This window comes from Macaca fascicularis, chromosome 5 (genome assembly GCF_037993035.2).
Source record: "Macaca fascicularis isolate 582-1 chromosome 5, T2T-MFA8v1.1".
Lineage (NCBI taxonomy): Eukaryota > Metazoa > Chordata > Mammalia > Primates > Cercopithecidae > Macaca > Macaca fascicularis.
In genome coordinates, this window is record NC_088379.1 from 111,351,559 (window position 1) to 111,376,776 (window position 25,218).

The 25,218-nt window shown below is 35.8% G+C and overlaps 1 protein-coding gene across 1 annotated transcript in view; it reads left to right on the top strand.

Moving 5' to 3' along the window:
- The window catches only part of ARHGEF38 (Rho guanine nucleotide exchange factor 38), a 124,142-nt gene that overhangs the window by 79,414 nt on the left and 19,510 nt on the right, over positions 1-25,218 (top strand). Inside the window, exons 4-8 of the mRNA XM_005555602.5 lie at positions 950-1,097; positions 6,840-6,857; positions 15,932-16,131; positions 19,318-19,451; positions 24,786-24,890. Of these exons, the coding sequence (XP_005555659.3) occupies positions 950-1,097; positions 6,840-6,857; positions 15,932-16,131; positions 19,318-19,451; positions 24,786-24,890 (605 nt within the window). The remainder of the gene's footprint in view (positions 1-949; positions 1,098-6,839; positions 6,858-15,931; positions 16,132-19,317; positions 19,452-24,785; positions 24,891-25,218) is intronic.

Here is a 25,218-nt window from a genome sequence, read left to right on the forward strand (position 1 = left end):
GTGCAGTAAATATTGAAAAATAACTTACCCAACACCTGAAATTTCGCCTTCTGTACCTCTTATAAATTAATAAAAAACTGCTTCATTTTGAGCATTTCATATGTATTTACTATACTCTGAATTTTACAAATACCACCTCTTTTAATTTTTACAATGACTTTCTGAAATTGAGTATATTGGTGTCATCAGGTTTAAAGAGTTAAAACAACTTGCTCAAGTCACAATGCCAGTCTGTAGCACAGCCTGACTCAAATCCATACACACCAACTCTAAACTGCAACTTTTTTTTTTTTTTTTTTGAAGATAGAATCTTGCTCTGTCACCCAGGCTGGAGTGCAGTGGCACAATCTCGGCTCACTGCAACCTCCGCCTCCCAGGTTCAAGCGATTCTCCAGCCTCAGCCTCCCGAGTAGCTGGGGCTACAGGCACCTGCCACCACGCCTGGCTGGTTTTTGTATTTTTTGTAGAGACAGGGTTTCACTGTATTGGCCAGGTTGGTCTCACACTCCTGGCCTCGTGATCTGCCCACCTCAGCCTCCCAAAGTGCTGGGATTATAGGCATAAGCCACCACACCTGGCCACACTGCAACTCTTAATCACAATTCTGCACATCGACCTTGTATGTAAAGTCACCTTTGAGAAAACCACCTTTCTTTTGTTGCCCATCTCTGATAACTTGTTCATCCTTTGTTTTATAAAAGAAAAAAAAAAAAGAAGGACAGAAAAAGAGAGGGAGAAAAGAAGGAAAGCAGGGAGAGAAGGAAAAAGGAAGGAAAAGAAAGAAAAGGAAAAAAAAAATCACTCAATGTTTTCCACGCTTCCTGAATAACCTGGGGATAAAGTAGTTCCCGTCCAACTTTTTGACATGAGTCAACATTGTTGAAAATAATCATGGGAAGTGCCAGCTTTGTCAGATGATGTCATTTTGCCTTTGTTTTGCATTTATCAGGAGAAGTATTCTTGCAGATTAAAGGGCCACTGGAAGATATTTATAAAATTTACTGCTATCAACATGATGAAGCACGTAGTATACTGGAGTCCTATGAAAAGGAAGAAGAGCTGAAGGAACATTTGAGCCACTGTATCCAGTCCTTAAAGTAAGGCCTCTTCAAATGATGATTCCCATCTCCTCTCAGTCGCCCAGCAGGGAGCATTTTAAATGGGTGTAGATGAAAGATCTCCCATAAATCCTATGTTTTATGAGGCTTGCTGGGAGCTCTGCTTTGCATTCCCTTTATAAAAAGCTGACATGCCAGAAGCCCTGATTGACTTTTTTTTTTTCCCCTGTGAGAATCACTAAAAATAACATGGGAGAAGATTTAGAGTGCTGCAGAGATTGAAAAATGCAATATCAAAATATAAAATGTGGAAGAAAAGCCTCTTCTTAAAGCTATTGTAGCTTGCCTGGCCCCACGTAGTTCAAGGAGTATATGAGATAACATGTGGCCCTGTGACCACTGGAGCACATGGGTTAATGGAGTTAGTGGAATGGCCTACAACTCTCTGCATGGTTGTCTTCTTTCCCCAAACTTACTGTGGGGAGACTGGTGAAGACAAGTCAGGCCTTGCTAAAGTGAGTTTCAGAACAATTACTCATGCCTTTCTTTCTCATCTCTATTTATTTATTTGTTTATTTATTTATTTATTTATTTTTATTTTTATTTTTTTTTTGAGACGGAGTCTCCCTCTGTCACCTGGGCTGGAGTGCAGTGGCCGGATCTCAGCTCACTGCAAGCTCCGCCTCCCGGGTTCACGCCATTCTCCTGCCTCAGCCTTCCGAGTAGCTGGGACTACAGGCGCCCGCCACCTCGCCCGGCTAGTTTTTTGTATTTTTTTAGTAGAGATGGGGTTTCACCGTGTTAGCCAGGATGGTCTCGATCTCCTGACCTCGTGATCCGCCCGTCTTGGCCTCCCAAAGTGCTGGGATTACAGGCTTGAGCCACCGCGCCCGGCCCCTTTCTCAACTCTAAAACATTGCTGGGGGTGCTACACTTTTTCTTTTCTAGAGAAAATATCTATTCACTGTGAAAATCTGAAAAATATAAGAAAGTATGTGTAAGATAAAAACCCCTTGCTATTTCACTATTAACCATTTTTTTTAAGTAATAATTTTCTTCTGATATTATTTATATGCATAAGTGTGGGTATGTGCTTGGACTGATTCTTTTAAATGGAATTGGTATCTTACTGAATATGCAGTTTCCTACCACATGAAGCTTAAAGCCAAAATCACTGCCATACTCCACATCTTACCCAGTGGCTCTCTTACAAACTCTCATTTATAAGTAGAATCCACTGTCAAATAATTTTGATTAGACCAGGAATTAACCACAGAGAGCTGTGGTGTATAAGTCAGTGCACACCCGTCTGATCCTGTAGCACACCTCCCCAGTTTACTCTGTGTGGTGGGGGAAAGAGGGATCCCCAGTGGGGACTGGGATGGGGATCCTAATGTGGTACAAGAGGTTTTTAGCTGCATTAAAGAGAAATCATGATACTACTCTGGAGGAAGAATTTCAGGCTAGAACTGGGTCTGAAAGTGAGTTTAAAATGAGCCCAGTGAATTTTTTTTTAATAAATAAAATTTCAACTTTATTGCCCTCTACTGGTCATTAAATTTTAATTACTCTACTGGTCATTAAATTTTAATAACTGCGGTTTTAAACCATTCATGCCATGGAAAAGAATTCAAGTCACCAAATCTTAAGCATTTATTTAGTGTTTGTGCTGTGCCAAGCTTAGCTCTGAGTGCTAAGAATACAAAAGTAAATAAGACTTAGACTCTGCCCAAAGGAACTCAGTATGATCAGGTAAGTCTTAAATATAAGATGTAATGAGCAAGTAGTTCCAGTTAATTATTTCTCACTATTTTCAGCTTAGTTCAGTGTTAGCATATCAATTCAGAGAAACATTCAAGTTTGAAGTTGTGTTCATTTTAATAAATTCACATATTAGAAGCACAGTCATCTACATATTCAGGTGTTTTATCCTTTGGGTAAAAAAGGAAATGGTGCTATCCTGGGTTTGAACTAACACCTTTCCTACCTTCAACAAGTGGCAAGATCTGATCCAATAAAAGCTGGAGCCATTGTCCTTCTTCAGGTTCTAGAACCAAGAGGAGAAATGTCACAACAAGTGAACATTTAGCACCTTTGATCACCACCCCCCAAAGCCAGCCCTGGGGATGGAGGTCCTTGCCTGAAAAGAATGTGGTACATCTACTTTGAGCATGTGCTTCTAACTGTTCACCAGGAGTGGAGCTGTCTGTTCAGAGAGGAATCAGTTTACTATTCATTAAGCTTTTAACTTTTAAGAGAAAGAAATAGACACTGCCAGAAGATTCCACTAGGCAGTATGGCCCAGTATCATATCTCCAAAAAGCAGCTAAAGGCAGAGGCAATTTCAGAACCTCATGAAGTCTCAGTTACTGAAAATTATTTTCAGACCCAATGGCTTATTTGGTCTTTTTCTGCAAGTTTCAGGTAATTCCCGTGGCCATGCCCCAAATTTTGTGTTTAGAGCTACTCTGATTTTAGGTAACAGTTGCAGGCATTGGAAGGTGTTAAGGTTTAGAAAGCAAAAAATCTGAAAGAAGCAATATTGGCACAACTATTTCTTAAGGGAAAGAAAATCAAATAAAATAGCTGAAGTTAGAGCTATTTTTCCAAAAGTTGCCTTTCCATGAAAATAAAGTTAATGATGGATTGTACTGGTCTGCCTGAAGGCTGAGGGCAGTAGAATTATTGACATTACTATAATACTGACCTCAATCGAGCTAAGCTTTAAATTCTGAGAAACAGGTTTTCAAACAGGTTTATAGGCCAAAGAGAGACTGGAACACCCTAAGGGCTTGGTTTCCCTTGCCAAGTAATCAGTCAAAGCTATTACTGTCGTTCTGCCTTTTCCTTGTGGCTAGATAACACAGCCCAAGTTCAGTTTCCAATTTCTAATAAATACTAGGTGTGGCCTCCATTTTATCCTGTACAAGGCAATATTGGAAATCTTTGTTCGAAGCAATATCCACGAGAGAGGTGGCTTCATGCCTCAGAAGTTAAGGTGGATTTTAAAGCAATTTAGGCTGTTTTTTAAACCAAAATTGCAATATGTTTATTGGGGGCCTAATAAATATTTAATAAGAGTGCTAAATAATGTTGAAAATATTTTTAAAAAATATGTAAGCATAGTTCTTGCCTCCCAGAAACACAAACTCTAGTTGAGGAGATAAACAACACCATGTGGAAAGTTTAATAACAATACAAGAATTAATTTAAATAACACCAGAAGCTTTCACGGTGGCTGCAGTTCAAGACTAATTCCCAGAAGAGTAGCAGAGATATTACCTGGTTCTGTAAAAGACCCAAGTTTCTAACTTTCAATTATTCTTTGAAGCCAATGATCTTTCAAAAGAGAGAATAATGTTGAATACTTTCACAACGTGAGGGCAATATTTTTCCGTGTGTGAGTTCCCTTGCGCCAGATCCACCAAGATCGTGTATTAAAAGTAGATTCCTATGCTCTGCCTCAGACCAAAAAAAAATAGTATTTCTGGTGGCCCAGTTCAGGGTCTGCTGTTTTAACAAGCCCCCTCCGGTGATTTTCCGTACACACTCAAGAACTACATTAGAGGGAGAAATCGTGTCTACAGTACTCACTTGCTGCTTCCCCTGAAGCAGCTGGGTTTTATCATCAGTATTGATACAATCTAAGCAGTAATTTCAGAGTTTGGAGACCTTCAAAAAGAAAAGATTCTAAGACTATCCAAAAGCAAATACACATCTGCATCTATAGCCTACCAATTGGAAATTAGCAAGTTTTTATTTATTCAACAAGAAGTTTTGACGGTCAAATTAGTGACCCCTAAGATTGTGTGAAATACCGTATTAAAATAGTCTCCAAAGTTATGGAAGTTATTTGCTAAAGATCTTATTACTTAGCCTTCTTGGGGTTATTTAAGGTTTCTGATCTGTATGAGGAAAGTGAAAGATAGCGTGGCTATAAATGCAAATGTAGCTATAATTAGAATAGCCTGTCTGCTGCCTCCTTTTTCTGCTTTTCCATTTATAAATACCACTAAAGTCCCTGCTGCATTTCAGAGGCCCCAGAGATCTGTTTATTTTGTAATAGAAAGAGAATGAAGAATGAAGGGGATTTTCTAAGTTTTTCAATGGGTGGAAGACACATTTCTAGCTTCATGTCTAGTTGTTATAAATGTATCTGTATTTTTCTTCTTGCTAATCAAGGCCATCATCACCAGGAGGAAAACTTCTAACTTCTAGTCATCTGGGCACTTTGGCTGCTCACATTACTCCTGGAGCTTCTCCATTCAGGGAGGAAGATAACAGCTCATGCAATGCAAAATCCAAAGGAATACATTTCAATTTGTTCACCACATTTTATACTCATTATTCTAATGGAGTGTTCCAAGTAAAAATTAAAATCACTTTTGGAAAGCCCTTCAGTTCCTTGTTATATGGCATCATGTTTGAACAAAGACTATAATCCTTAAGGAATAGTCACATGAAAACTTGTTAATTGTGAGTCAAATTATAATGTGCTCATAATGGTAGGAGGTATAGTGATAGATATATTAAATTACTTTATCCCATAAAAGGGTAAATGGACACAATTTAAATTCTTCCTTCCTGAATTGCCTTTGTTTGGGATTAGCTTCTGCAAAATTTCAGCCTAAAAGAGATTTTTTTTTAAATGACGAACAAATAAAAAGATGTTATAATATAGTGCCCCTACTCCACAGACTGTGGTTTTATCCTATTGGAAAATCTGTCAGATTTCCTTTCATAAAGTGTTATACTACATAAACACAATGTTGAATTTATGTTATGATATTTAGGTTTTACTTGGCTGAAATAAATGAAATAGAAAAAAATCATGTTTTCTATAGAAGTTTAAAAAATAACCTTCTCTTTCAAATTCAATGTACGTGTTTTGGTTCCTTTATGATCACATTATTCACTTATTTGTTTGCATGAAAAATTGCATTTTTATTTGGATTCATTTTCTTCCACAGATTTTCTGACCTATGATCCACAAAGCATATTTGACAAATAAAATTTCCCGTTAGCAGAGGAGAGAAGGAAGCGTGTGAGCCTAAAGTAAATGATTGGAAGGAAATACTGGGCAGGAGGTGGTGGTGGTGTTTCTTTCATTGCAATAGGAGAGTTCTTTAAACAGTCGTGAATAATTGCCTAAAATTATAGCAGCTGCTGATTTTTAAAAAAATTATAATTCTGTACTTGATTCCCATCTAATAGGTCTTAGACTCAGCAAAACCTAGTTATATTAAGATGTCTGGCAATTCATTCATATAGCATATCTGAAGATTGAGAAAACAATTGCTTCACACATGTCCCTCACCATTTCCCACATATACAAAGTACTGAGATTAATGGAAAAAAACTTATTATTAAATCCATTAAATTTTACAAAATGCAGCTTAGGCACTTATTAAATTTTTCCTCAATCACTGAATGTAAAAAGACCATCTATTATTATGGGATGGATCATAAAATTTTTTATATTGAAAACATTTATTGTACTCCAAATGGTTGGAAACCAAAGGCCACAGTGATCAGATAATAAACACAGGATATTATTTTATTTATCCATAGCCATTTGAGGCTTTTAGATAAAAATTTTCATCTTCTTTATTTGTTAGGGACATGATTTTAAAATAATGAGACTACTTCTATAAGGCATTCATGAAAATTACTTATTACTTTTATTTTACATAAAAAAATTTTTAAAGGATTTATAATGTTTGTATATTACCTTAAATATACAGATTTACATGAATTTACTTTCTTTTTCTTCTCTTACAGGAAAATATACATGCAAGAGTAAGTACTTTCTAAAATAATATAAATCAAATATAAAAATCATGAGAAAATGCAGCTGACTATTCCTGTCCAAATCAGAATTTCTGATTTTTCTAATCATGAGTATTGCTTTTAATAAATAATCCAAGATTGAAAAGGCATTTACTCCATTATTGGTGCATATTTTACTTATTAAATTATTATCACATATACTTTACCAAACCTTTTAGAAGAATCCCAATATATAAGCTCATGCCAGAAAGTCTTTGGGAACTGTTCATCATACATATGTTTGGGAATCTTAATGTGTCCAAAAACAATTCTTTCTATGAAACATATTAGTCTTTTCAAAATCTCAGATTAATATCATAATGTATTTGAAGTTTCCATAGATGAATGCATAAGAAAAGATTATTTTATGAAAATATTAGATTTCTTCTAATTTGGGGTCTTGTATGATTTATGAAGAAAAAAGTCATACACATTATAGCATGAAAATGAAATACTAAGGTGAAATAGTTGGTTACTAGAACAATATAGAAATTATTCTAGGAAAACAGCACATACAAACACTCTGAAAGAGTTCCATTATTCTAGAAGAAAAGTGTGTCCAGGCTAATTAAAGCTGAAAGGATGAAATTGACTTAAATACAAACTCAAATTTATTTAACAGGCACGTGTTTGGCTTATGATGAGCAACTCTTTAAGGTCCCAAGCTTCTAGTGTGTGTTTGCTTGTGCGTGTATGTACTTTAAACTCCTAAGAGTTTATATCAAGAAATAAAAAGTTAACAAAATGTAAATTATATTAATGTAAGCAGCAAATACCTGTCATTCATATTTTGGTGCAGAGCAACAGTGAGAACGGAATTCTGGAACTGAAGTGAAGGAATCAGGCATCATACAGATCTGTAGACCAAGGCAGTATATCTCAGTCAAGTTGAGAAGCTGATTTTTGAGACACCACACAGGCAACCAGTTCTCTCACTTTATCAGTCTTTTCTTTCTTTTTTTTTTTTCAAAAGGAAAAACTATCCTACAGGATAAACAGATATGAGTAGATTTATCTAATGAGTTTCCAATTCTAGGCTCATTTGAATTCGAAGAGGTGCCTCGGCCTCCTGGCTTCTCTTCAAAGAGAGTTGATGTGGGGTGGGAAATGGCACTGCCTCATTATACAGCCTGTGTCCCTGGCATTGTGCCAAGGACTGGAGTTTTGCATTACTGAGTGGTTAGAGAAGAACTTCATGTGCTACAAATTCTGCTTAGGTTTCTTTTTCTAAAGCTTACATTAGGTCTTTGGAACCAAGAAACAAAATAAAGAGAGAGGAGAGAGAGATTCAGAGGAGAAGAGGGAGATATTCTTCTTAGTACAGTTAGCATGCACAGACTTCTCCATACAGAATACTTAAACAGTTCATTGTATTGAAACACTTGCTTAAAAATGGCCCTAGCACTTGCCACAATCCTGCTGTGTAGGAGTTAGCCAGGTTGTGTCTGCTCCCTCTAGACTATTCTATACATCAAGAACTAAAAAAGAAGAGCAATCCCAGCATGTGGCTGGATGCACATCAAAGCCAAGTTTGCTATGAATTATTTTTCTTCCTGTTCCTTTCATTCAGGTCATGAAGCACACATACTGCTACAGGAAAGGGCAAAAGGCAATGTCAAGTGCTGTGTAATTATTGGGCTCTTTAGTGGCAAAGGCCAGCAATGTTGCAGCCAAAAGGGCATTTAAGAGTACAAGATGTGGGTTTTTAAATGGCATTCAAAAATCCCTAACTTATGGCAATCAAAAATTATCTGTTTTTAGTGTTTTTTTAATCTACCTTTTAAAAAATGCAAAGTGAAAGATATTTGTATTTTCTAAAATGTTTACTTTGAATTATAACCTCATGCAAACATCAGACAGTATTAAAGTGACAGGAATCATACAACTTCCCACTAAAAGCAAGAAAAAAATGCCTATTCTAAACACAGCTATCTTCAGAAATGCAGTGTTTTGTTATCTTTATGCTTTCACTCTTTTCTGTATGTATTCCCTGTCAGACTAGCTATTCTCACCTTGGATTTCAAGGTTCCTATTAATCACAAAATATTATAAATTATTTTCTCTTTTCTTTGTACTTTAAAAATTATTGAAGAAACACTGCAAAAAAAGGAAAATAAAAATGAGGACAGTAAAGACAATCAGCAGTCACATTCCAAAGCTAACTATTGTAGCATTGCAGTGAGTCCCTCACTTCACCATATTTTTTTCTTTACACACATACATTGACTAAAATAGGAACACTGTATACTTCCTGTATGTCGACTTGCTACCTCATTCATCATCAATACCTTGTGAATATCTTTCCATATCAGTAAATATAAATCCACATTGTTTTATACTTGCATAATATTCTGTCTGATATATACGCCATAATTTAGTTTACCCAACCCTTACGACAGTTGAATTGTGTCTGTCTTATTGATGTCATAAGTTTATTTTTGTACATGATCTTGGTACAATAATCTGATTTTTTGATCAATTTCTGAAAGTGAAATTGCTAGATCAAAGGACTTTTGATACTTATTGTCAGAACATTTCAAAAAAAGCTGAGCTAATTTACATTCCCACTACTCTTATGTGAATTGTTCATTTATCCACTACTTGACAATACTAGATACAAATAATATTGGTATCTTTATAACTTGTAATGTATAGGCCCAAATGGTATCCTGTTATTTTAATCTCCATTTTTGCTATGTACTTAACTATTTCTATTTCATTTCTAATGCATGATGTTTTTACATGATTATTCACTTTTACTGAGATGTTCATCTTTTTCTAATACGTTTATAATGTCTCTTAATTAGTGCATATTAAACTTTGTCTTATGTATTATATATAATTTTTCCAGTTTATCATCTGACTTTTAATATAGTTTATGGCTGTTTTGGGCTCTGTTTTTAATCTATAAAATTTTACAGAGCTAAATTTTTAAATAGACATCACTTTTTTTCTACTGTGTCTTTCAGATTTTGTGTCTTCCTTAGAAATTCCAGTGTTAGTTTATAAAGGATGATCCTATGATTTCTTCAAATTCCTATATGGTTTAATTTTTAGATTAAATATTTGATCTATCTTGAAATTATTTTAGTGTAAAGAATGAGGCCAAAATCCATTTTTCTTATTTTATTTATGGCTAGCTAATTCTCATAACATCTGATATTGAATAATTCATTTTTTCCCACTGAATAGGATTGTCAAATTTACCATGTACTCAATTTCTATACATATTTGTATCTATTTCTTGATTTTCTATTTTGTGCTACTCATTTGTCCATATATGTATCAATACCAAACTGCTTTTATTTTTGTAACTTTATAATATATTTTAATATTCAGTATCATTAGTCTCAGCTCAGTAGTTTTCTTTTACAATTTTTTGAGTATTCTTGCATATTCCCTTTTTATAAAAAGAGTTTTATGAAAAAAATGGTATATAGCCATGTTTCAATAGCCAAATCATTCTGCAAGATTTGTCAAGAAAAATAGTAATCCCCTCTTCTCCTACCAGCCCCTAAATTCTCATTAGAATACATTATTTTCACATCTTCAGCTGACTATTTTGGTATTTATCTTTATTACTTTAAAAACATGCTTGGTTGTTTTCTTTTTAGATATTATCTATTAACTTTCTCCTGTGGAAAACAAGAATTTATTTCTCTTTACTATCCCTATCTCCTCTACACAACAAGCACACACACAAATGCTTTTTCCATTTCTCCATTCCCCCAAGTGGTTACATTGTAATTTTGTTAGAGCAATAATCAATGCCTGAATTATTATATCTAAGTAAATTTCTTTTCAGAGCTAAACCTCGAAGTGATTACTTATTTTTCTATGAGTTAACAATTGCTGATTATCGTTTTCATTGTGCCCTCCTCCCCCTCCACTTCATCTACTTTCTCTGCATCTTCTTGTTCTTCATTTAAACTCACAGCCAGTTAACTAAGTCATCTTTCAAGACAACCAGATGCATTATGTATGCTATCAATTTCATCTCCCCAAAAGAGCCCCTTCCAGAGTCTTCAGTCCAGTTGAGCTTGGACTGGTGACACTGGGTGCAGCCATCTTGTAGGAATTCCCCTCTCATCATCCTGGAGATTCTCTTTGCCTCTTTCCTGTGTTGATTCTTCCTCATTTTGGTGGAGTACATCCTTCAATAGTGTCTTCTATTTCTCACAGAATGCATGGGAAGTAAAATGTTGAGAACTTTGTATCTGAAATACTTTTCTTTTAGTCTCACACTTGGTTTGTAGTTTTACTTGGTATTGAATTCTAAATTGGAAACCATTCCCTTCAGAATTTAGAGGTAATTCTTTATCATTTTCTAGCTTTCAGAGTTGCTATTAGAAATCTGAGCCGGGCGCGGTGGCTCACGCCTGTAATCCCAGCACTTTGGGAGGCCGAGGCTGGCGGATCACAAGGTCAGGAGATCGAGACCACGGTGAAACCCCGTCTCTACTAAAAATACAAAAAAAAAAAAATTAGCCGGGCGCGGTTGTGGGCGCCTGTAGTCCCAGCTACTCGGGAGGCTGAAGCAGGAGAATGGCGTGAACCTGGGAGGCGGAGCTTGCAGTGAGCCGAGATCGCGCCACTGCACTCCAGCCTGGGCGACAGGGCGAGACTCCGTCTCAAAAAAAAAAAAAAAAGAAAGATATCTGAAACATTCTGATTCCTAACCATGCATTAATGCCTATGTGCTTATTTCTTTCTCTGAAGGATTATGGAGTCTTCTCTTTGTCCTTAGTACTCTGAAGTTCATGAATTCCAAGGTGTGACTCCATTCTTCCATTGTGCTGAACACTTAGTGAGTTCTTTTAACCTGCAAATTCCTGTCTTTTTCTTGAATTATTTCACTCACTATTTACTCCTCCTATTTGCTTTGTTTTACCTTCCTGCGATTCTTATTAGTAGATGATGAGCTTCCTAGACTAGTCCTCTAATTTTCTCATTTTTTTTTTCTATTTTCTATTCTTTCGTGTGTGTGTTCTTCTCTTTGGAAAGTTTCAAAACATTATCTCCAACACTTGTAAGAATTAGACACTTTCTTAAGCAGATTTTCAACGGACCCTCCTTATTTTGGTATCTGATCCCTCATTCCCTATTTCCATGAGTAACCAGTGCCTCTAATTGATTAACATTTGCAAAATGATTAAACATTGCCTTACCATTTCACTGGTTCTCTCTGGTCTGTTACATCAATTACTATTCATTTATCTCCTTTATATCTTCTAATTTAATTATAATTATTATGTATTTATTTTCACTATTATCTTTTATTTATGACAAAAGCTGTTAGTTTATTTGTGTAACAATATATAGTTTCCTTTAAAATTGACTTAGGTGTTTTAGAAGGAGAATAAATTGAAAAAAACTCAGTGACAGCATAGATGCTTGTGGCTACTGTAAAATAAATATTAAATTTAGGATGTTTGTGATCATGAAATAAAGGAAATTCAAAGTAATATAGTTAATAGTTACATAATTATTCTTTTTTTTACTTATTTTCTCCTTCCCATTAAGAAATTAGATATATTGCATGTTTAATATCTAATTTTTTTTGTTTTCCAGCATAGTGTTTATACTATTTAAATGTCATTTTAGTTTTCATTGTACTTTTTTCTTGTATTTGATGTGAAACTCTGCAGCAAAACTGGATGCTGCTAAAACAAAGCCAGCTGTGTTTACTTGACTTTGTAAAGATCCAAAAATAATTTGTAATGAGATTAGTGTAGCTACTTTGGCACTAAATACTTGCCAAAATATTCATGATAAGACAGAGGAAGATGAAATAGAATTACAAATTAATAAGTAGTTTAGTTTTTGGCCCAACATGCATGGACAATTGTTACACATTTGTTTACTTACTGTGGGGAGTCATGGGATAATTGACTTCCTGGCTGAGATGGATTATACCACACATAGGACTCATCTGCCTTGCATGATTATCAGAACTTAATCTTACTGTGGGAGATTAGATGGGGTGAATTTTGTGGCATTGAAAGCATGGAGTATTATTATCTTATAACACTCCCTCTATCTTTTCTACCATATTGCTTCTCTGTGTGATGCAGATATCTGAATATCATTGCTCATCACTTGGGCAACTGTCTCAAATATATCTCCAGACACAAAAGTGTCTGGGAGATTTCTCATTTTTGAGAATGCCTTTCTTAAGATTTGTATTTATGACTTTTTTAGGAGAAACAACAATCATTTATAATTAATATTATTGTCATTTGAAATATAAAAGGGAGAGCTAGAACTTTGATCCCAAAGAGTGATGAAAAAAGTAATGATACAATCTAGACAAAACTAAAGAGCCCAAGTTGGTTTTTTGATAGATCTGGATAAGAAAGAAATGAGGGCAGTTCTTAACATTTAAAGTTAAAGTTCTTAACATTTCACTTCCCATGCATTCTGTGAGGAATAGAAGAAACTACTGAAGGATGTACTCCACCTAAATGAGGAAGCACCAACAAAAGAAAGAAACAAAGATAATCTCTAGGATGGTGGGAGGGGAATTCCTGCAAGATGGCTGCACATCTGGGTTTTGTTTTTTATAATTAAAACAAAAGCACATATATGACAAAAGACCACACTAATAAACTATTTTATTAAAGTTGAATTTATATTGATTTAAATATTTGATTATATTTATATTTTGATATAAAGTCTTTTAGTGATTTTAAAAAATTAAATAAGCTAACATTTGATAATAAAAAACTCAGAAGAAATTCTGATTATATTCATATAGATAATATGATTTCCTCTAATCAAGTTAATACCTTTCATATCCTTGACTTGTTCTTATTTAAGGGAATTATTTCTACTTAAATGACTAAACTGTTGTATTATTGAAGAATCTCTGCTTACGATATATAAGAAAATGTGCTTTATATTTAAAGGTTTTGCTACTGATATGCCATCAGTTAGAAAATACCTTTTGGGTTTTTTTTTTTTTTTTTTTTAGTTATTTTTTCAGTATAAATACTGAAAACAGTTTTCAATATTTATAACAGATTTATTTTAAAAATCTACTTCACTCAGTCCTCTTGGAAACCAATAATCAGTCTCTCCTTCCCTCCCTCTTTCCGAGTCTCTCTTTTTCCCGCTTTCTGCCTCCTTCCCCTTCTGTCGCCTTCTCTCCTTACCTTCCTCTTTTTCTTCCTTAATAGATTTGGTGCAAATAGGTATGAAGTAGAAGATACAGCCTATTAAAGCAACTCTTTACTCCCTTGCAGACCTTTAATATTTATTCTGGTTTTCTTTTTTAAAAAATGTTGCCTTTGGGTTTGCTTTAGTCTTTGTCTCTCTTACGCTATCATCATTTTCTCTGCATGTGAACAAAATTCCTCAGTCATTTATTCACATTTTTGGAAAAAATGTTCAGTATAAAATAAAAGCACATTACAGAAAATCTAAGAACTCTATCATTTCTCAGTCTACAAATATGCATTGAGAGAATACTGTATGCCATGCGGGAGGTATAGTGGTGACAGGGAAACTGATCATAAACTGGCAAACAGGGAAACAAGATGATTCCAGATAGTGATCGGTGATATGATAAAATCAAATGGAGAGATGTGATAGTGACTAGGTTACATTTGTGAATGTATGTGCGTGTGTATTTCTGCACATGTGTGCATGTACATGTGATAATACATTCTTTTGTTTCTTATTTATCAAATGAAATTAATTAGATGGTCTCTAAGATGCCTTCCTACTTTTTTTTTTTTTTTTTTTTTTTTTTTGCGACTGGCTGTCACTCTATTGCCCAGGCTGGAGTGCAGTGGCTCACTGCAGCCTCGACTTCCTCAGCTTAAACAATCTGCCTACCTCAGCCTCCCGTGTATGTGCGACTACAGGTGCATGCCACTGTGCCTGGCTGACTTTTGAAATTTTTTCTAGAGTGGGATTTTGCCATGTTGCCCAGGCTGGTCTTGAACTCCTGGGCTCAAGTAATCTGCCTTCCTTGGCCTCCCAAAGTGTTGGGATTACAGGCCCGAGCCACTGTGTCTGGCCCCCGACCCTTTCTAATGATGCGACTTTTCTAATTTTGTTCAACGTTTGTACAGCTGTTTTACTGTTATAATAATATGGTCAGTCATTTATCCATAGTAATACTTTAAAAAATTATTGAAGTGTAAAACATCCACCTATTGGGATTTGAAAACAGTGTCTGTATTTCCTATCTACAGTGTATCTTTACTTGTCTCTGCATAAAGAAGCTTTCAGAAATCACTGCCTTGTGTCTGAATGATCAATGAGAGTGGGTCAGACAATGGCATGACCACGCTTGTAGCTTCTTCCCCTCCTGTGAACTGCCTAACCGGTTGGAATGGCTCCAACCTCGTCTCAGAAGTTGCTAAAGGAAAAGTCAGGCACAAGTCTCACTTTTGTATAGTCATTTGAAGATCTGTTGACTAAGAATTCCACATGGAATGTCACTGTGTGATAGCAATGATTAGTGACAGGGATAGTAATAATAATAACTAGAGAATTATCACATTCATCAGAAGTCCCTTTTGGGGACTGTGGTAGAATCTCCAAAACATTGTAAATGCAACTTCTCAATTTGGTGGAAGAGAGAGGCCAAGACTTCCTTTTGACTACACCTTGCAAGTCTCTGTTTAGATTTTTAAATGGTTATTCTCCTCAATAATAATCACAAAAATGCCATCAGAAAAATGCATTTTTCTGTGTTGTCATGGTAAAATACATTCTGAAATTGTTTCCCATTATATTATAAAGCCAATTATAAAAAACCTTGTAAACTGTACCTGGCATATGGATGAAAATCATGCTTTCAGACCATTTGGTGGAAAGATATACTTGTTTCTTTTAGGTTTTTGTTTCATAGTAGGGTCTTTCAGACTTGCTTCTTTCTGTCATCTTTTGTTCTTGCTTTTGTTTAGAAATTTTAGATATACAAATGGAAAAGAAGAGAAAAAGTTTTAGAAGTAATCATAAAAACACACAAAAATGAAAATGAGTTAATAAAACAAATGTTTGTGAAACGATATCATTTATCTGTATTGTAGAGGCAAACCAAACTTACTGGACATGGGCTCTTTGATGATCAAACCAATTCAACGTGTGATGAAATACCCCCTATTACTATGCGAACTTCGGAATTCCACCCCTCCCTCTCACCCAGATTACAGAGCACTGGATGATGCTTTTGCTGCTGTGAAGGACATTAATGTTAACATCAATGAACTTAAAAGAAGGAAAGATTTAGGTAGGAAGAGACATGATGAATTGGTTGTTTTCCATTATTGGCGTGTTCACTTTATGTTTCTGAGAATCAGAATGTTTAAGTAGTTATAGCAGCTGCAGTGAACTGATCATTTGAAATCTAAAATTAGAAGCTGGGGAGAAGAGTGTGGTTTTGCCTTGTCAGCTGGGTTAAGGAGAAGATTAAGAGGCACAAAAAATGAAATGTAAAAAATAAATCAAGCAGCCATATACTCAACTTCACTGGACCACTGCAATTCTGGTGACATATTGTGGGATGCAGATACCCATTGCATATAGTCCTCCTGTCACTGGAAATATGTGTTGTAAGAAGGAGAAATGGCCACGTTGCAGTAGCAGTGGGAAGCGAATCCTGAAAGCATCCAGGAAAGGGGTAGATCCAGGTGACGGGGGCCATCTAGTATGTTGGATTAATCTGGTTCTAGCACACAGAGAATGGAGCTTTGGGGGCAATAATTTCTCTACTGATGTGAGCAAGTATACTTCTTTCTAGAATTAACAAATTATTGTTAAATATTTGTAAACTAAAATAAAAAATTAGTGTTTAATGTAAAATTTTAAAACAGAAGGGATAATTACATGGTTCCTATACATCCCAGAGGTAGTAATGCATTGAGCTAGGCTGTGGGTCCTCCCTCAGTGTGATTTGTGTTCATATAAGTTCTTAGTTGGCATTGTACTCCTAATATTAAATCTCAGTTTGACATTAAAGCCACAGCAGTACTTTAGAACTAAATGATCCAATCACTTTATTTATTTTTGTTTTATTTTCTGATATTTATTTCAAAAGTCGTATATTTGTATTAGTAAATTAAAAAGAAAGGTGCAGAGTAAAAAGTAAATGCTATGGAGGAAGAAAACTCCATGAACAAAACAAAGAGATAGTACACAAAGGATCACCGTCCAGACTATATAATCATTGACATTAAATCAATACAAAAACATTTTAATACAAAAATGTTCATCAGAAAAAGAAGCAATTCACAGTTTTAAAATTCTAAGCTTCATTTATACTCAGGGAAATGTAATCATTGAAATCACGCTAACATACCATTTCCAGTCCAAGAGACTGAGGGGAAAAAGTAATGAATACATTAAATGTTTAATCTCAGTGTACAGGTGAGAATGTACTTGGAATCACTAGTTTAGAGAACAACTTGACAACACCTAGTAAAGTTGAAGATGAACACATCAGAGACTCAGAAAATGAATTTCTAGGTATTTGCCCAAGACAGACTCTTGCCCATGTGCTCAAAGAGAGATGTACTGGTAACTAGCATTGTTCATAAATGCAAATTAAAAAGACACATTAATCCAGATAGTGGATAGATAAATGGCATATTATACACTACAATACCACAAGAAGATAAAAATTAACTGAATAAAAAAGTATATGTATCAATGGGTTAATCTCAAAAACACAATCCGGGGGGGTTTTCTTAAAGTAAATTTGTAAGTGGTAGAATAATATGTGCAGTATGATACTATTTTATAAAGTTTTAAAACATCCAAAATGTATTGTATGATTCCAGACATCCACAGTAAAGGCATACAAATAGATACAGATATAATAAGCCCAGTTATTTAGGATAACAATTCCCTTTAGGGATCATCCATGGAGATCGGGGTGCCGCAACTGTTAGGTGAGTTATTTTAAAAATAAAAAGACTGGAAACAAAGGAACATGTTAAGACTTGACAAGGATTTGGATAATGGCTGTTATATTATTCTTTATATTTTTCTGTTTGCTTAAACTATTTCAAAGTTATGAAGAGTAAAATTCTTCCCTTCCCACAATGATTCCAGTTTGCATAGCTAACATTTTATTGTTTTCTTCAGACGTACTGTGTCTTCTTTTCTCTTTTCCTCTCTCTTTCTCTCTCTCTTTCTCTCCCTCTCTTCCTTTTCCTTCTTTCCATACTTCTTGCAACATAAGTGGTACAACAGTTCGCTTTTTTAAAAACTTAATCATATATCATGAAAATTCTTTCAATTAATATTGCCTTCTTTTTAATGTTTCCATAGCATTTTGTTTATGAGTATATCATTATTTATTAAACTGTTTCTCTAGGGATAAACATTTAGATGTTCCTAATACCTTGCTGTTAGAAAAAATGCTCTAGCAAATAAAACTTTGTATACTTGATTATAGAAAGCAGATTTCTCTGCATGAACTTCCTGGTAATAGACTATGAATATTTTCCTTTTTGTTAGTTTCTGCCAAATTGTTTTCTACAAAAATGTGTTGGTTTAATCCTCATCAGCAGTCTGTAAGATTGTCCATCTCCCTACACCTTTACCAACACTGAATGTTAGAGACATTTAATCTTTTCAACAATATGAAAGGTGAAAATGATTGCAAAGATAAATAAGTGAAGCTCAGAGAGGTTATTCAGCTTGCCCCAAATCTCTCAGCCAGTGAAGAGCTGCTCTAGGATCTGAGGTCTCCTTACATTGGGTATAGTTGTCTTTCTTTTCTTCTCTTTCTTTTCTTTTCTTTTCTTTTCTTTTCTTTTCTTTTCTTTTCTTTTCTTTTTACAGAGTCTTGCTCTGTCATCCATGCTGGAGTGCAGTGCCACGATCTCAGCTCACTGCAACCTCCGCCTCCTGGGTTCAAGAGATTGTCCTACCTCAGCCTCCCAAGTACCTGGGACTACAGGCGCGCACCACCATGCCAGGCTAATTTTTGTATTTTTAGTAGAGACGAGGTTTCACCACATTGGCCCGGCTGGTCTCAAACTCCTGACCTCGTGATCCTCCCACCTCGGCCTCTGAAAGTGCTGAGATTACAGGCGTGAGCCACCGCACCAGGCTGAGTTGTCTTTTCTTTAGTTAGATCTTGATCCCCATTCCAGAGGCTCAGATAATAAATGTATTATCTGAGATGAGAGGGAGAACTTTTTCTAGTATCAGGGATTACTTTAATATTAATAAATAAAACTTGAACCTTGAGGGGCTTTTGTCCTTGTTTCTGGAGGTCATTGGGGTGGGTGTCTGACTGGGACATGGCTGGGCAGTGGGGCTAGAGCATAGGGCCTCTGCAGCAGAGGCTCAAAAATCATATACATCTTTATCTTGAATGTAAATACTCATCTTGAAAACTTTGGGTGAAGCGCACACTTTCTATGCTGCATGTGTTCAGCTATGTTATTACATTCTTCCTTTTCAGTTCTAAAATACAAGAAGAATGACGAGGATGAATCACTTAAAGACAAATTGTCTAAACTAAATATTCATTCAATTAGCAAGAAATCAAAAAGAGTGACAAATCATTTGAAGATTCTGACCAGAGGAGAATCACAGGTAATTTTTCTTCTTGGACCACCTACGTTTTCCCAGGGAACACGAATGCTGATATTTTTGTGAGGTTTTGTTTTGTGAGGACTATTTCTAGAATACTGAGAATCAAGGTAATTGCCCAATGCTGTTCTTTTCTCTCTCTCTCTCTCTCTCTCTCTGGAAAATAGGGGTGGGAGTGGGAATACGATTGACACTGTCTTAGCTGTGGTGCTTCTACTCAAGAAACAGATAAAAGAGAGACATGGACACAGGACATGGGACATAAGATTGCCCCAGGAGTCCTGATGATCATCATCAACTAGCACATATTCTCCCTCAAGGCAATGCCCTTCTTCCATCCTGTTTTACTTCTGCTCTTAAAAGTCGTACTTTTCTTCAGGGTTCCCTTGATATTCATTTTATCTTTATTTCATCTATATAAACAAAGTGTTTAGAGACATAACTTAGTGCGATTTTTTTTTCTACTCCTTATCCCCTTCCTCTTCCCTCACTCCCCAGATGCACATTATATTAGTAACAGTCCTGTGTCAGCTGTTTAGCCTAGCTTGAGCCACTTTCACCCAGTCCCTAATAAATAATAGATGGATTAGCAAAGACTCTTAAACTTTAAGGTGCGTTAAGAATTACCTAAAAAGCTTGCTGAAAGACAGATTCTAGGGTCCACCTGCCTCAAGGGTGCAATCTAGAAGTCTATATTTTTGCAAACACTCTAGGTATTTTGAAGCCAATGATTTTAAAGTAAATTATCAATGGAACACACTTGCAATTCTTTGAGAATCACAAGATGCAAAGTTCATGGTCCTGAGATAGTAATACAGTGAGCTTCTAAGCAAAATTGGGGAAGATAGTTCTTAGTATACTATATAGTCCTTATTTTTTCCTTCTCCTTTGCCTATTTTTATCACTCACATATTAATATCGCTAAGATTTTTAGTTTGAACAAGAGGCAACCCTATGGTGGTTCATGTTGGTTTCAGACAGCTTTGGGAGCTGCTGTGGTCTTTTCTCCTTCCATTAAGTCTTTGCAGCTTTCTGACCACTTAGGTAGAAGTAGCCCCTTCAACCTCTGGAAAGCGCTAATATATTGACTCTGTATTTCAATCTTGACACTATTCATATGTGCAGGGGTCAGCACAGGGAATAAATTAAGAACAACATCTTTGAAGATTTGAACCTTACCTCTGCCACTTAGTAAATATTTGTTTGGGGCACATAACAAATTCAATGTAATCATCTGTAAATTCAGATTCTCCTAGTACTTAACAAATGGGATGGTTGTGAGGATTAAATGAGATGATGCATATATAAAGAAAGCACCTAACACAGTGTGTAAACACTCAATATACTTTGGCTGTCATTATTATCATAAATATCATCATTATTATTTTATATCATCGCCTGGTATGGTTATTTGCCTTTGAATGTGCAGACTTTTCTTCTTATGTGATGTAAAGTCCTTCATACATGGTGTATTAATCGTATTTTTTACTTCCTGTATTTTATAATGTTTTGACATTTTAAAATACCTTTCTGGCTGAGCAGACTGCCCTCCTAGGGCTAGCCAATTCTTAGGGATAGCAAATGACTGGAACACAACTTCCATATGCAAACCAATCAATCTTGAGTCTATAGCTCTAACCACATCCTTATCTAATTCTTACACATCAAGCCAAGGGTTGATTTAGGGCATCAACCCTTGCCCTAAATCATTTCAGGGCCCAGTACCAGCAACTAGAGATTACCCCTATGGAGTAATTTAAAATAGCCAGTCCTAAACTCTTTACTCTGCTCCTGCCTCACCTTTCCCAAGGAAATCCTAACAGAGGTTCTGGTCTAAACTTTCTCTTTACTCCTATCTTCTGCTACTGTACCAAAACCTGGTGCTTTGCCTCTGGCCCTGTGTGGCATGTGGTGACTCCTCTCTCTGGGACCTGTGAGTATAATAAACTTCTTCCTTCCAAGTCATGTTCTTGTTTCCTCTTGTGATTGTACTGAATTTACCAACATGTACATTCTTAGAACATAAGGCTTGAATTATTTTTGTGTTTACTTCTTTATATCCTTCTAGGGGCTAACTGAGTCCATTGCATGTAAGAGGTTCTTCTTCTCAATGTGGAACTATAATGTAAGAAGTTTGGGACATTTATGGGATATGCTTACATATCAGAGAAAGGACAATGAAGACATTTCAACTAAAGACAACTATATTAAAATCAAATTGGAAATTTATTTAAGAAGAGATTGTAGCCATAATAGAGATAGGCATGTGTAAATGTGGTGCAAACAATTCTCCCCCAGTCTTTGGGATTTTGCTTCTGACTCAAGACAATTCTATTAAGGAATAATAGGCAGCCTCTAATTCTGGGCAGGCTTTTGAATAAGCTCTTATATTCTTTAACATATTTATCATCAGCTTCTTATATTTCTCAATTGTGAACTAAAAGTGAATTGTAGTTAAAGTAGCCTGAAGGGATATTAATTAGATTTTTCCCCTTAATCTTTTGAGAGGATGTCCTGTCAGCAATGAAGCATTTTACTGTTAATCAGAAAATCAGCTGCATAGGCTTGACGGGAAAAGAGATAAATCTCAAATCAATCAATTTTGCACTTGTCAGCAGCTCAGGTGAAATATTGGTAGAGTTAGGGTATAAAGCTATTACCCAAGAGGAAGGTTCTCTTCGATTCATCGTACATATATTGAACTCTCTTGCACCCAGCACCATGTTAGAGATTGGGAATACAAAGATGAACAGGTGTAGGTTCTGAATTCAGACTGCTTGGGGTTGAATCCTGATCCTACTACACCATGGGTAAGTTTCTTTAACTCCCCATATTAACCAGGGTAAAGACCACATATCTGTTCACAAAGAGATTCCAAAGGCATAGTAGGCTAAATCAGGTAGCTGTTTATTTCTCTCTTTCTCTCTCTTTTTTATTTTTTTAGAGACAGGGTCTTGTTCTGTTGCCCAAGCTGCACAAGAGTGCAGTGCCATTATCATAGCTCACTGCAGCCTCAAACTCCTGGGCTCTAGGGGTCCTCTCTCCTCAGCCTCTTGAGTAGCTCAGACTACAAGCATGTGCCATTGCTCCTGGCCGCTTTCTCTCTTTTAAGAGTCCTGAGATGTGAATCCAGATGACCTCTGCTTCATAAGATCCTTCAGGAACCCAGTTCCCTCAGTGATTTTTCTAAACATATTGTCTTCATCTGCCTGGTTGAAGCTGGATTCCTGCCGTGTCTTCTTTCAAGTCCCAAAGAAATGTTATAAGGCCAAGATTCAGACATGAAAAACAAGGCTTCATCCACATCCTATTTGCACAAACCTGGTTACCAGGGCAGAGACAGCTGCAAGGGAGTCTGGGAAATGTAGTCTCTAGCAGGGCAGCCAAGTGTCCAACTTGAACTAGAGGTGTGCATTCTATCAATAAAGGGACAGCAGGAGGAATGTTAACAATCTCTGCCACACCTCCTGAAGCTTCTGTTTCTTTATCTCTAAAATGGCATTAGTCATAATTCCATTATATGTGTGTAAGGATTACAATGAGAAAATGGAAGAAACGTTTTAGCAGTGTCTGGAACATAGTCAGTGTTTAACAAATGTTCGCTATTATTTTCATTAAAACAACAATAGTTAATCCGAAACAACCAAAATCCATCAGTGGAGAGAATCACTTAAACCATTAACCAGGATTATGAGAGCAAATAGGAGAGAGAAATTAATTCTCTACAGTTCGAAGAATAGGAGAAAAGGGAGGATTTACAGAATGGGTGACATTTGAACCAGTCCTTAAAAATAAACAGGATTTTGCAAGGCAGGAAATGAACAGCAGCATATTCCAGCAAAAGAAAACAACATGGAAAAGGCTTGCTTATAGGAAAGTAGAATTGGGCAATATTTCTCTCAGTGTGATTCTTGAACCTTCTACTTTGGAATCATCTGGGTCCTAGCCAGATGATGTACAAAATAAAATATCTGATGATGACTCCTAGGAAACTACATTTTAAAAAATCTGCCCTAGCATATTGTTATGCACACTAGACTGAGTTGGAGCATAGCAACCCTAAGGCAGAGGATGCTGGATTTTGTGGGGATTACAAAGAACTCTGTTGCCTATTTAATCAAAAGCTTTCTAAATAAACAATATTAAGAAATTTAAAAATAAAATAAAATGTCACCATTTTTGATCCATTTAGTTCTAATATCAACCATCTTAAATTTAAAAACATATGAACCAAGAACTGCTATGGTTACAACCCAGTGCCAAACTTAATAATACATACCCTATTCCATAAAGCATTTGCATGTTCACACAGATTTTGCCAGGATGAGACTGGTTCAGATCTTGTTTTGTAGCCATTTTAATTGCCAAGAAATACTGCTTGCTATTAATAGCAGTAATAAATGTGTGCTCCTAGAAATTGCCACAGCATAAAAACCATATCTTTCTGAATTCTAATGGATGTACATGTAAGATGACAAAAAATAACTGAATATATGTGACACTATCTTAACTCTGCTGAGTTATCTTAACAGAAGGATTCTTTTTGCTAAGATTATTTATTATCCTTCAAATTTGAGTTGATAAATGATTTTCACATTTCTTTCCTTTTTTTTTTCTGAGACAGAGTCTTGCTCTGTCACCCAGGTTGGAGTGCAGTGGCATGATCTTGGCTCACTGCAACCTCTACCTTCTGGGTTCAAGAGATTCTTCCGCCTCAGCCTCCTGAGTAGCTGGGACTACAGGTGCGCACCACCACGCCCAGCTACTTTTTGTATTTTTAGTAGATGCAGGGTTTCACCATATTGGCTAGGCCAGACTCGAACTCCTGACCTTGTAATCCGCGTGCCTTGGCCTCCCAAAATGCTGGGATTACAGGCCACATTTATTTAACCATGAATCTAAGAATATTTTCTAAATAAGCACTGTGAAATAAATTGGAATGAATCATACGAACAAAACAATAAGTTCTAGTCAATAGATGAAATGTGGCTATTTTATAAACCCAAAAATGTGATACGGTTTGAGTCCGTACATAATACATGCCATTAAAAACTACAGAGAAAGTTTTACAATCCCACATCTACCATAGCATGGGTAAAGCTATGTGGAAATTAACAACAGCAATTTGAACTACAGGACTTGGCTTTGCTACACTAACTGAGCATCAGTTGTGCTATGTACCAACAGAGACAGTATGTGTTAAGACAGCGTATCATCAAATGTTTTCATATCATCAAAGAATTTTCTTTTGTAATGTGCTGGACCAATATGGTCTCTGCTATTTTTAAAAATATCTATTTCATTTGAGTTATGAAAATAATTTCATATATATTTTAGGTTAAAGACAATACCTTTAACAGAGAAGAAAAGCTGTTTAGAGCTTTAGAAAAGACTGTGAGGCTTTGTGTGAAGAACATTTCACTCTGTCTTCAACACATACAGGTAGGTGAGACACAACTATTTTCAGTGTTCTACAGGAACATCTGATACAAAGCATTGATTTCCATGGTTATTTTGAAGAGTAAATGTGACTGTTCCTTCCTTTATATTATGACACTGGATCAAAATTGGAAGGATGCAAACTCCTGGTAAAGGAAGCCAATATAAAGAGGTGTTTTGCTGTTTGACCTCTTACCTTCTCCACTCCCTCCCCAGTCCAAATAGTCATATTGTGGGACTTTTTTGCTCAGATGATTGCCTTATGGACCATTAGCATGCTTTCTTTATAACAGAGATGAGCTCATTAACACAAAATTGCAAGACACAGAAA